The sequence below is a fragment of the Onychostoma macrolepis genome, chromosome 20 (assembly GCF_012432095.1).
Source record: "Onychostoma macrolepis isolate SWU-2019 chromosome 20, ASM1243209v1, whole genome shotgun sequence".
Taxonomy (NCBI): Eukaryota; Metazoa; Chordata; class Actinopteri; order Cypriniformes; family Cyprinidae; genus Onychostoma; species Onychostoma macrolepis.
Genome location: NC_081174.1, coordinates 2807020 through 2821068, shown reverse-complemented (window position 1 = coordinate 2821068; position 14049 = coordinate 2807020). Strand labels below are relative to the sequence as shown.

At 39.3% G+C, this 14049-nt stretch overlaps 1 protein-coding gene across 15 annotated transcripts in view; it reads left to right on the top strand.

Moving 5' to 3' along the window:
- The window catches only part of epb41l2 (erythrocyte membrane protein band 4.1 like 2), a 100295-nt gene that overhangs the window by 60051 nt on the left and 26195 nt on the right, over positions 1–14049 (top strand). For all 15 annotated transcript variants that reach the window (XM_058755348.1, XM_058755354.1, XM_058755352.1 and 12 more), the window contains exons 9-12: positions 443–530; positions 4965–5117; positions 5200–5297; positions 8883–9055. In XM_058755348.1, coding sequence (XP_058611331.1) covers positions 443–530; positions 4965–5117; positions 5200–5297; positions 8883–9055 — 512 coding nt within the window. The remainder of the gene's footprint in view (positions 1–442; positions 531–4964; positions 5118–5199; positions 5298–8882; positions 9056–14049) is intronic.

Here is a 14049-nt window from a genome sequence, read left to right as displayed (position 1 = left end):
GGACAGTATTAATCTGTGCAGGTCTTTAAAAACTTTGCCGGCTGTGCATTTTAAATGTGAAATAATAACTGGGAGCGGATTGACTGTGACGTCACTAGTGGCATCAGGTTCCCGCTTGGCAGCTCTGATCCAATTAGGCATATGAGCCTCAAATCTGGCTCGACAGCAGGAATATTCTTCCACGTGTAGCTCTGGAGTCATGAGATGCAGGGAGTAAAGCGCTTCTGTCTGTTTGATTCACTCAGCCAGACAAATGTGAGGCACACTAGCGATCTTATGATTTCAGTTCCTACATTAAAAGAGCTGAATGTCGGTGAAGCGCTCCTCCTCAAACTCCAGTCCTCATGATGATCAGAGGATTATCAGTGCTAATCTGCTGTGACCTGCTCGGTGCTGATGTGTCCTGATAACACCTGTCTCGTATCTCCACCTGCTCTTTCAGGGGAATGACTCCAGCCCAGGCAGACGCCCAGTTTCTGGAAAATGCCAAGAAGCTCTCCATGTACGGTGTAGACCTGCATCACGCCAAGGTAGATCATCTCCAGACTGTCTCTCGTGGAAGTGTGCAGATTCATTTTTCAGGAAGACTCTATATTCATCAGTCCGTTGCTGTTTTTGGTCACTAGCAGTCCACATAAAGCACACATTTGGATACATGCGCGGATCAGCCATCTTATTTGAACACCATTACGGTTAGATCTGTGATCTGCTGAGCTCTAGACCCGGCAAGAGCAGCGGAGGCACAGCTTCAGCTGAACAAACACTCAGACAGTGAGTCTGGGAAAAATATTCTGTTGCCATTTTTAAAGCCTCACAGGAATATCAGCTCTCCGGCTCTTTTCCCAGTGGGACTGATAGCAGTCTCTAGTCCAAACTGTGCTACTGTCCCTCTCGCGTGTCTCTGTCTCTCTGCAAACTGAAGGTGAACCTTGTGATACTCAGTTAGCCCAGTGTTTTTCTTCAGGGTTTTTATACTTAACTAAAATTAAAACCGTAATAAAACATTTTCATTACTTGAAATAAACTTTAACTGAAATTAAATAAAATGTATAAAACCATAAACTTAAAATGAAAACAGAAAATATAAAAATAAAATGAAATAAGTTAAATAAATAAAATAAATAGTGCTGTCAAACGATTAATCGCATCCAAAATAAAAGTTTTTGTTTACATAATGTGTGTGTACTGTGTATATGTATGTATATGTAAATACACACGCATGCATATATTTAATAAAAATGTTACATTTATATATCATATAATTTATATGAATATAAAATATACGTAAATACATGTAAGTATTTAAGATATATACTGTATGTGTGTATCTTTATATATACATAATAAATATACACAGTACACACACATTATGTAAACAAAATCTTTTATTTTGGATGCGATTTAATCGTTTGACAGCACTAAAAATAAACTGAAATAAAACTTAATTTTTCTATGTAATTTTATTTTTCATTTATTTTAAAATAACTGAAACTAAAACTTAAATAAAAATAATTAAAACTCTTTAAACATATTTGGAAGAAAAACTAGTAAAAAGTTACTAAAATGTAAAATAATGTAAATATTAATTTAAAAAATGTAATAGTATCTCAATGATACTAAAATAACTCTGCTATTAGTCTGGTTATGTTGGTCTGTATAAAAAACACTTTTGATGAAATATGCAGGGATTGCTGTAAATGTTATATCGCACTTTATGCCTGTATAATGTTTACACTAAGGTTGTGTGCAGCATAGTTCTGTTTTTTAAATTGCTCACATTTCCAGCACATAGTTGTGATCAAGAAAATGTCACAATGCAAAAAACATCTAGATGTTCCTCAACATAGACTCATTGACCTCATGAATTATTTCTTCTTTTGTGGACGTGTTGACATGGTTTTGTGCCGCGAGTCTCTCTGCAGGCTGAGGCTCATCCGCTCTCCTCCGAGGGTCAGAGTTCACTGGAGACCTGCGGCTTTGAGCACTTACTGATGCACTGATGTGTGAGAGATCAGCGGGAGCTGTGCTCGTGTTAAAAGCCTCTCGTGGCGACTGAGAGTCTGAGTTCAATCTGTTATCGGCGCTATTGATTCCTCCCAGAGCTCTATGGTTAACACAGACGGATCAATAATCAGTGCTCCACGGCCCGAAAGATCCATTTAGGACGTTACATAAACGCATTCAGATAAGTGCTGGAGTGGCGGCAGTGAACACCATGATGGATGCCATTTGTAATTATATTAAGACACTGTAAGAGTTTGAGTTTGGAGTGATTTATAGTTATTGTGTGTAACGTCGGGTGTCAGTTTCTTCTCTGAAACTCTCAGTGTTACTGTAGAACTAAGCGACGAGTCCAAATTATTGGAGAAATGTCAGTAATAAACCGGAGCAATCCTCTAAAACATACTAAACCAGTGGTTCCTGAAGCTTTCAGACCAAAGCACAACATAGTCCAATCTAATCATTCACACACAATCAGGGTTTTATTGTATTTTCATGTGACAGAAAGCATTCTGAATAACATAAAACATAAAATATCCCGATAATATGCACATCTGAAACGTGTTAATTTACATTTAATAATTTGTTAGATGCATTTATCCAAAGTGACTTACAAATGAGGGTAATAGAAATAATAATAAATAAAAAAAAAAAGAGCAACAATATACACTATATTGCCAAAAGTATTGGGTCACCCCCTTCTAATGAACAGGTTTGACTGCTTTAGTAATTTCCATGAGTACAAATCTTAATGTTGAAGCATATAATGATATTCTTGGGAATTGTGTGCTTCTAATGTTAAAGCAACAGTTTGGACAGGACCCTTTTCTATTCTAACATGACAATGTCTCTGTGTATAAGACAAGGTTCAAAAAGAAATGTTTGATTGAGTCAGTGTGGAAGAACTTGACTGGTCTGCAGAAAGCCAAGTCCTAATCCCAGCTGAACACCTCTGCTGTGACTTTAAATGCAGATCTTGAGCCAAAAACTCTTCACCAAACACCAATGACTTGTACATACACTATATGGACAAACGTATTGGGACACCCCCTTCTTTAGAACAGAAAAAGGCACTTCCAAAACTGTGGCAACAAAGATGGAAACATAATTCATGTATTTAAAAATTGTATTTACATCTCTGTTGCAACGGTTTTGGAAGTGTCATTTAAAAATGTACACTTCCCCATATGTACACGTCATTGGTGTTTGGTGAAGAGTTTTTGGCTCAAGATCTGCATTTAAAGTCACAGCAGAGGTGTTCAGCTGGGATTAGGACTTGGCTTTCTGCAGACCAGTCAAGTTCTTCCACACTGACTCAATCAAACTGTTGCTTTAAAATTAGAAGCACACAATTCCCTAGAATAATATGCGTAAACATTAAGATTTGTACTCATGGAAATTACTAAAGTAGTCAAACCTGTTCATTAGAAGGGGGTGTCCCAATACTTTTGGCAATATAGTGTATGTGTTGTGACAAGTCTCGGTTAGTCTTAACGCAGTTAAGCAAGGTTAGCAGTTAGCAAGGTTTTAAAAAGAAAACCCGGAAAAAATGGATTCATTATAATAAATAAAAAGAATAAAAAGTAGATAGAAAAGAGAGATTAGATGGAGGGTAGTGTTAGAGGGTCAAGTTATTATTATTTTTATAGTAATGAAAAAGAAAACAAGTAAATAGAGTAGAAATAGAATCAAGAGTTCTAGTGACAGAGGGTCAAGTGTAGATGGAAATGATGATGATGGTTAAAGACTCGGCTGCTCGGATTGAGTTGGGCAGGTCATTCCACCAGCAGGGAATAATTAAGGTAAAAGTAATGATAATAGAAATCTGAGCAAAGCACTGAAAGGCTGTGGGTAACACTTGAGAAAAACTGCCACCACACTGTATAAGCTAAATCTGGGAAATAAATCTCTGTTAGGGGATGTCCTAAAAGGTAATTAAAAATAAGTGAAGTAAATACTTCTTAAAATGCAAAAAGTTTTCTTTTAGGTGTCCTAAATCATATACTACAATATTTATAATATTTGTTATGATTTAATAATAAAAGTATTATAAAAAATATATTTATATTATGAATACTTTACAAATTTGAGGGGGAAAGATTGCAGAAAACACATAGGCTACATCTGACATAACCTCTATTTTGGAATGTCCTTAAAATGTCCTTATACAACATAACATTAATATTACAACTTATAGGCTATCTGCACAAACTGCCCCGAATGCACATGAACGTGTCTGCGCGGCTCTGAATGAACTTGTGTTGTGGACGCATTCTTCACGCAACAACGCACAGAAACACGGCAACTAAACTCTAAAAATTCACAGCGTTTTATTATAATAGTGTTCTCATTATAATGTTATGTATATGACGGTCCCAGTCATAATTATTAATATTCTGCGTAGTTGTTTGTCCTGCTCGCGCTGAAGAGATAATCACCGTAGTACTACAGTGAAGCGCTTTACTGCAGCGCAACTCAACCAAATGCATCTTATACGAGATAAATAATATATACACAATGTATATAAACCAGCTGAAATGTTTTGAAATCACTTGTACCCTACCTGATCGAATCTTTTCAGATTCTTATTTACATTATTATCGTAATAGGCTGTATATTAACTTATTGGGAGAAAACCGGTAGTTCTATGTAAAATCAGACATTTGAGCACCCCCATATAACCAAAATAACATGATTATAACACCTCCGTGAATATTCGACTGTGAGATTGGTATCGAATCAGGCTCCTCCTATCGAAGCATCAAATCTTCAACTATTCTATGCAGGTGTCTCAGAGATCTGCGAGTGGCTGCCTTTACTTTTCTAGTTGTTATTTAGATTCATTCAGTTTTTACTGATCTACTCCTGACATAAAGCACAGATGTGTCTGAGTGTGAGCAGATCTTGTGCTGAAAGTGGATGTGAATGTCTTTCAGTTGACTGCATGTCCTCTCTTTTCCCAGGACTCTGAGGGAGTGGATATCATGCTGGGAGTGTGTGCAAACGGTTTGCTAATCTATAAAGATCGTCTGCGGATAAACCGCTTTGCTTGGCCCAAAATCCTCAAGATCTCCTACAAACGCAGTAACTTCTACATCAAGATCAGGCCAGGAGAGGTACAACCCGAGCAAAACACATGTCTGAGGCTGATGGCTATCACTGTGTCAGTAATACTGATGATTTATATGTGTGTGTCAGTCCGAGCAGTTCGAGAGCACCGTCGGCTTCAAGCTGCCCAACCACCGGGCCGCCAAAAGAGTTTGGAAAGTCTGCGTTGAGCACCACACCTTTTTCAGGTAAACATATCAGCAATACAACTGAGTTTTTGGTGAGTTGAGAGGCTTCAGGTGGCTGCAGCCTCACAGGACTTGAATCCATCCTGGACGATGAGCTGTGTGTGTGTGTGTGTGTGTTAGAGCTGCGCGGTTAATCCTTAAAAGATCGCGATCTCTATTCAAACACCCACAATCCCATTTTTAAATGACAACGATTCGCCTGTGTATTAAACCTTTGAAAAATAATTCAGGGACATTCAAATCTGTGTTCGCGCTGCTGCTGACAGTTACCATGTCTTTTCAACTACACAGGATTATTTCTGTCTCAGTCATTCATATGATCAGAAATACTGGGATGAAAGTTTATAGCTCAGATATAAATGTTCATGTCTATGGTAGCGTTCAAAATAGAGCAAATCAAATCACCTTTTGAAAGTAACTGGCGCTTTAAATAACGTTTGTTAAATGCATTGTTTCACCACTAGGTGGCGAAAAGTGACTGTTAAAAATGTATTTGTCATTGAATCATTCATTCAAATCACTTTTTAATAATTTTAATATAAAAAATTGGTGTATTAAATTAGGGCTGGGCGATATATCGAGCACAATATTAATGCACATCTCGTCAGTAAAGCCGGTTCCGTGATTAGCGCTAAATCTCCATCACCTGTTTTCAAATAGAGCGCCATTTAATACACAGAGCCGTAGTTCACTGACAAGCTACACAATATCGCGTTCATTATTGCAGATGAATCACCATGGATAATGAATGTGATATTGTGTAGCTTGTCAGTGAACTACAGCTCTGTGTGTGTGTGTGTGTGTGTGTGTGTGGGAGGGAGGGAGGGAGCGTGAAGGTGGCTGGACCTGAAGGTTGTCGTCTTCTCTTATGTCATGTGTGCGGTCAGTGTAGCGTATGTTAAGGGCACACGCTGTGAGGTGTATGTGTGTCTCCAGAGAGCTGCGTGACACACTTAACCTCACGTGACTTCAGATGCACTGCTGATCGCAATAAGCTGCTCTCTTCTGTGTCCTGTTATATTTTATATTCTATTCTGCTTGGTTTAGTGATTTAAAAAAACAAAAACAAAAAAAACTAAACCCAGTTAAAGGGCACCTATTATGCAAAATCCACTTTTACATGGTGTTTGGACATAAATGTGTGTTGGCAGAGTGTGAACACAACCACCCTACAATAATAAAAATCCACCCACTCCTCATTTTTTAATCCCCTTTAAACCAAGTCAGTCTCACTAGGCCTGCCGTTTTGATTCTCACCGCAGTGTGACGCCAGATTTCGGAGGGCCGGGTCACGTGGGTTGATTGACAGCCCTGTGTTGCTATAGTTTCCGCCCTCAGCGGTTGCGCTGTTCTTAATTTTCTCCGCACTCGAGCAGATGTAACGTCAACAATGTCTCACAAGCAATCCCAATGCTCTGCGTTTGCATGTAAGAATGAACATAAGAGTCTTCATTTTCTCCTAACATCTGAGCTGCTGAGGACGCTGTGGATTACTTTCATTTTTCAAGGTAATGCTCCTCAAAATCTACCTAAATACGTGTGACTCCTCTGTGAATGTCATATCGTTAGTACTTAGCGTTTTAACCGTATTTGTGTGCGTACATTAAGTATTTTTTAACTGATCAGCGCTGTGCTTGTGAGATTAGTTTGTGCCGTTTGTAGCGTGAGATTCGCTTGGTAGGATGGTCTCGCAACTCCACGCCGATGACAGGTCCGCGGCACGAGCTCTGTAACACGCTGTTTCATCCCACTTTCAGTGCATTTGACTTCCCATATGTACGGCTGAACACCGGTTCGCTCGCTCTGTTACATTGCTTCTACCGGCTGTTTATTGCTGCAGATATGCAATGCAGAGAGAGACACGTATACTGGATACTCTTCTGGAGACGGGGTGGGAATATGCAGCTATTTTTTACCTGAATATTTTTGGTTGCCGAATTTTTGGTGCAGTTAACACTACAGGGCCGTTGAATGCTTGAATCTCATTGGTTGACAAATGTTCCAAGGTGTGCAATTTTTTTCAGACTAAACGACTAACAACTAAAGTAGTTGCATGCATTACATAATCCATATCACTTCGCCAAATGATTTGTAATTTCAAAGGTCCTTAAAAACAGCAAAAGAACCAAAATTCCGCACCGACACGGACCAAGAAAATAAATATAGTAAACAATAGGATAAAAACAAATTATTTCCATGTTTTTGCCACAAAATTTGGTTTTATTATGTACAGGAAGCACATTTTATCAGTAAAATAGTTTAGCAAGTTAAAAGCTACGTCTTTACTCACTAGCAAGGTAACAAGGTAACTCACTAGCAAGGTTCACTGTTCTTGAAGCAGATAAACTAACAGTTTCACTATTAGTAGAGACGCTGCTGCCAAACACTGTTGAGCACATCATTGAGCTCTGTGCTGTGAGGAGCAATGTGATATTTTACAGAACATGGGAATCAGAGAGCCAGAGCATTTTACCTGTCTGTCTTGATTTCAGTGGGCCAGACTCAGAGGAGATCCTGTTCAAGACATGATGGCATGATTTGTATGCTGGTCTGTAACTCAAACACACTGACTGCAGTCTGGAGCTGCTGTGAATTTTGGCACAGATAATTCACACACACCAGCACATCACACTCTCAAACACATGCTGATGCACTTTATATGAGTTCAACCTTCCTCCTTTTCCTCAGTTTATAACACTTTGTTCTCAGAGTGCTTTTCTTTCTGACACGTTATGCGTCTGTTCTGTACTCAAACTCCCACCAACACCTGAGGAGAAGAACAGGACAGACTTGAAGGAATGTTCTGGATAATTGTCAACTAAACTGGAGATGCTGATCATCTGTGACATGCTGTCCTTAATTTGGGCTCGTCCCTCACTGTGAGCAAAAGATGGGAAATGTTTAACACTCATGCGCTTCTAACAGCAGTAGGGATGCAGTGGTTAGGACATTTTGACCTCATATGGAACCAGTTTTAATGAACAGAATTGTCTGTCATTACAGATTCCTGTACTTTGTCACTTTTGCCAATGTAAACATTTGTCACGGATTGTTTTGCTTGTAACTGAATGCAATTCATTGACACAGTGATTCAGTGATCTCAATCAACATTATCAATAGGTCTTTATTTTAGTCCCAATCTGCATGTACATACTATGTACAGTGCTTCTTATAGTGTTTACAGAAAACTGGGTATTAACTAGGTACTAATTCTGAACCTACCCGTAAACCTAAACTTAACCCACGTAGTTACCTTATATTATGCAGTACTTTTATTATTACAGTACATGTACTGTAAAATTACATTATCTACTGAATCTATCAGGCCCACATTGCAAGACCAACACAATGAAAGAAAAATAATACTAAACCTGCATAAGCTAATATATCTTTATATTATATATAAATTGTTGCAATAAAACCCCTTTCACCAGCTGTCGGTTGTCTTTTCTGTCACATCTGACGTCAGTAATAGATCACGTCACGACTTGATGATTTGGAAAGAAAGACATGATGGACATCTGAGCACATGTCTGTGTGTAGTGTGTGTCCTCTGAGCGCTGCTGTCTCTCTCTGTGTTCACAGGTTGGTTTCTCCTGAACAGCCCACCAAGACCAAGTTCCTGACTCTGGGCTCCAAGTTCCGCTACAGCGGCAGAACGCAGACGCAGACGCGACAGGCCAGCTCCCTCATCGACCGGCCCGCGCCCTACTTCCAGCGCACCTCCAGCAAACGCATCTCTCGCAGTCTTGATGGAGGTATCGCACCTCATTTGCTCTGTCTGTGTGTCACAGTAACACTAGGTCTCGTTTCTAGCTGAAGTATGAGTTCTGCATTACTAAATGAAACAACATCCCTATTCATCGGTTGAGTCTGTGTGGTTGTGTCAGGCTGATCAGAACAACGTTCATGTGAAATCCACTTTTTCTTGACACGTGCCATTTAATTGGAATTGGAAATATGGGCTGGGCAATACAGCTAAAAATGTATTACTCTATTTTTGATGATATATAATACTTTTAAAATTTAAAAAGGTGATTTTGTATTCTTTTTTTTTTGTCCCAGATAACAGTTATTGTTACAAAGTACATACACATTGTTTACTGCAAAATCAGGACTAGTTGTTTAAAAAAAATCTAGACATACTGTAGTAATCTTACTACTTTTAAAAAAAATTTTTTTTACATTTATACGGCATAAGCATACTAAAAAGGAACATTTAAAATCATTTTGAACTAAAGGTACCACTGTACCAATGCAGCAATATGAAATATAAAAATCTGAAAATTATACAAAGTGCAATCTTCCTTACCAAAAAGTTGTGGTTGTTGCAACAAAACATTTTTGGATTCAAACTCACATTTAAATCCAGTTGCCAGTCCTTCGCAGTGAGTAGCTAGTGGCATGAAAAATAAGACAAAGCGAGAAAGGAGCGTTCCCTTTTAAAATCACTTCATTATAATCAGCGAGTATCTTTTTTACTATGCGTTTATGTTGTTAGTTGAGACATGCTAAACGAAAGCCTCTAGTGTTTGCCTCCAGACTGACTAAAATATCTGATTGGTGCTTGACAGAAATGTCTGTAATTGGCTACAATGGTCAATGTAGTTGTAAAAAATAAAACGCATATCCAGGAGTTTGAAAGCAATGGTCATAGTTGCGAAATGAAAAAGTGGTATTAGTTTGTCTTACTTAAATGTAGGCTAAACATTTAATATTCACTAATTTTATATCGTCAAGCAGAATTATTGTGATTTTATCTCTAATATCTGATATACAGCCCAGCCCAATTGGAAACATACTTAGCCAGAGCCAATTGTTGAAATGATTAATTTTTATGTAATATTTTCATAAATATTAAATGTTGCATAGGATGGCCTGTGATGTTGTGTGTTCAGGCCATGCTACAGCTGTGTGTGTGTGTGTGTGTGTGTGTGTGTGTGTGTGCACACCAGTGCCCTCACACAAACACACACAGGAAGTCTTTTATCTGCTCCCACAAACTCTTTGGTCTCCAGTCAGCGTCGGCACTTAGAAAGGCACTGAGGCGCAGCGCCTGTTTTTTTCAATACAGCATGCCCAAATCTCATCTGTACCCTCAGAGGAGCAGAAAACAAGCGTGACGGCTGATGTTGCCGCAGCAGGCGTGACGCAGCGTGTTTGTCAGTGAACTCTTCCCCGGGCCGTGTGAGCTTCCAGGCTATGAACTCTTTATCTGCAGGAAATCTCCCAGCGGTGAATGAGGCCATTCAGCTGAGGTCTCTCTCTGTGTGTGTGTGTGTGTTTACTAGTTTAACCTACATATAAAGGTCCAAATGTCCTTCCTAGGATGGTAAACCTGAAATCAGCTGCAGCAGTCCCCATGAAGAAGACAGATTAATAAACACTAAATAATTCATATGTAAAAATGCAGATAGGTTTCTGTGAGGTCAGTTTCAGGATTAAACACCGGCCCCACCGTTTTCTTAATGATATAAAAACTGCTTAGTTGAGTTGGACAAAGGACACTTGAACTCTAAACTGAAAGCATCTGCACCATACAGTCTTAAAGCATGATAAATGAGTCCAGCGGAGCAGCCGCTCCATGACCTGCAGTGAGTAAATCACCGCTCATGTGAACGGGGCTTCAGCACTTATTATGCTTGTTGTTCACCTCTTGTTCGTCATGTTTGTTTCTCTTTGTATGAATGAACCCAGGTTTGTTTATCTGCGGTTTGTCCATCGCTCCTGTTCTCGTGTCCTGATGTTTTCGGCTGAGGGGTGATCTTGTTTTGTATTGTTATGTCCGTGTGCATGCGTTGTCCCGGCTCTCTGCCGTGGACAGACAGGAAATGAGGGACATCTGTTTCCTGTCTGTGGAGCGAGCAGGAGAGATGAGCTCAGAGGAAATGAGGGTTTTATAGACAGAGCAGAATGAAGCACAGAATGCTGTATGTGATCATGATAAACGCTGCTGATCAGGGTCAGAGCAGAGCGGACCCTCCACAAACAAAACACTGCATAAAAATATTGAAAAAAATGCAATTAATGCAAGTATTAACACAAATATGAGCTTTACATTTTGACCTGTAAACCCTCTTTTGGCGTTGCAGCAGTAGATTTATTTCGCTCATGTTTTACTTTACTTTTGCGTTGTACTTCAGGAGTCATGAAATGCCGTTTCAGATTTTTATAGTACATTTATCAAGGTCCGAATTTTTCCCACCAAAAAAGGTCCAATATTTGTAAAAAAAAAAAAGAGCTCAATTTTAAGGGGCGTTTCCTCTTGCAGAAACATTGCTGTGATTGGCTAACTTTGTCACACTGCAGCCACGCCCTCATTTACAGCATGTCGTGTGTTTTGATGCTCGAGATGGCAAGCGCTGTGATAGAGCCATATATGCTTGAGTCCCAGAGAGAAGAAATTGCATCAGTCTGTTTTTTTCAGTGTGGAAATTGCTTTTGCTTGCTTCATTTTCAGTATATAGTTTTTGAAGTACTGTTATTACTTGTGTTACAAAAGATGCTGCAGCTTAAGTAGGTTTGAGAAATTACGTTGTTTCTCATTCATTTGCCAAAGGTTAACCATTTGTTTTGGTTGCAGCTTTCGTGCTTGCTGTTTTAATGGCGTTAAACACTGGTTTGACGTTTATTACAAACACACTGTAAAATACTAAATATATGCGCTGACCTGCATTTTCTCTGAGGACAAAATGTTTGGGACTGCTGTATCTTTCAAAAAAGATATTGTGAAAAACCACCCGTGTGTTTAGAATAATTCACACAGCTGATTGTGAAAAATGAACAACAAATGAGAACTATCTTTAAGTCGCTCATGCACATCATTTAAAAAAAAAAAAAAACTTCAGCCATGCATTTCTAATGCTTGTTTTTTTTTTTGTCCGAGTTTGATGGCCTTGCTCAACATCGTTATCCAGCAGCAGTATGATCTTGTGATTGATGGACAGATATAGTTGTTCAGAACAGGTGATGATGACACATATTAAGGGGGTGTGTCGAGAAGAAATTGTGACGTCACCATTCTCTTGATTTCAAATCCAGATGTTTTAGAAGAGTTAGTTCAGAGTTTTGAAACTGTTTTTACTGAAGAGTAACCTCTTATGTGTGTTAACATCAAGAACATTTTGGTGCTCCATTTCATGGTTCCTTTAAAACTGGGGGAAGAGTGAATTATTTTCTGCTGATCAGCATCACGCAGCACACGCTGTGGAGCTTCAATGTTATGAACTCAGAACATTCCTTTAAGAAGTGGTTTGGTCAACATTGTGAGCGATCAGGCTAAAGATAGCGTCAGCTCTGGTCACTACTATGAGCAGTGTCTCTCTTCTGCCCCGAGTCTTTCCAGCAGTGAGCAGGATGGTTTGTTTTTGTGTGATGTGATGCTGGAGAATCAAACAGAGTCCGAGGTGTTTTCTGTTTTCGGGGTTGTGTATTGGCGCGTCTAGCCCTTTCATTTTTTACTGGTTAGCACGTGGTCAGCATTCACCCGTTTAGAGGGCAGTGCGTTCACGCTCTCAGGCTGAATTATGCTTCTCTCGGTACTGAATCTGTTGCTACTGTGAGCACACATCAGCATCATATGACGGACGCTCCATAATCCATCATAACACAAAATACATTGTTCCTGTGAGCCGGGACGTAAAACTCATGCTCCACATCGATTCACGCGCAGCTGGTATGAAAGCTTCTGAGAATCTGCTTTACCAGCTCCTCTCCATTAAAATGACCCCGTTTTTCCTCCTGCTGGGAATCCAGTCACGGGCCGTGGTGTTTGAATGATGTTGAGGTCGCCCCCTGGTGGATGCATGGGGACCTGCGGGTGGCCCAGTTCTGCGGCATCTCAGAGCTGTCACAGAGTGACATGATGAAACGGACGTCCCAGCAGCGCAGGCTACATTAGCCTACTTTCACACCGCTCAAAGCAGGTCATGCCGATGCCGAGCGAGAGGAGCGCTCACATGTACCTCCTTAGTACCGTCTGATCCATTATTCACAGGTTTCTAATGGAGAGCAGTGCTGCTGTGAATCTCACGGGTTATAGTCCATGTTTGAGTGTTATATTCAGAAGAGTGGACTGTAGTGCTCCTCTGGTTTACTAGAACACACTCCCATAAGAATGCTTTCATAAACCATATCCAGATTGTGTGTGTGTGTGTGTGTGTGTGTGAGTGATGTCTTTGGATCTAAATGTCATTTGACCTCAGGGGCTTTAGAGTCCCAGCTGAGGTTTGGGCCATGTTTGGAATGAAATACTGGCTTACTGCATACTGTGCAGTATACTGCATACTACCATGTTTATTTTTTTAGTACACTGCCATTCAAATGTTTGGGATCAGTAAGATTTTTTGTTTTTTAGTTGAGTCTCTTATGCTCATCAAGGCTGTGTTTATTTTATCAAAAAATACAGAAAAAAACTAATATTGTGAAATATTATTGCAATTTCTAATAACGTTATTTTTCTGTTATTAATATACTTTAAACTGTAATTTATTTCTGTGATGCGCAGCTGTATTTTCAGCATCATTACTCCATTCTTCAGTGTCACATGATCCTTCAGAAATCATTCTAATATGCTGATTTATTATCAATGTTGAAACTGTTGTGCTGCTAAATATTTTTTTGGACCTGTGATACTTTTTTCAGGATTCTTTGGTGAATAAAAAGTTTTAAAAGTTAATTGTCTAAGCAGAAACAATGTTTTTGCTTACAGATAACAGTCATGTGACTGATGTGAGCAGCATTTTTTGGGGGG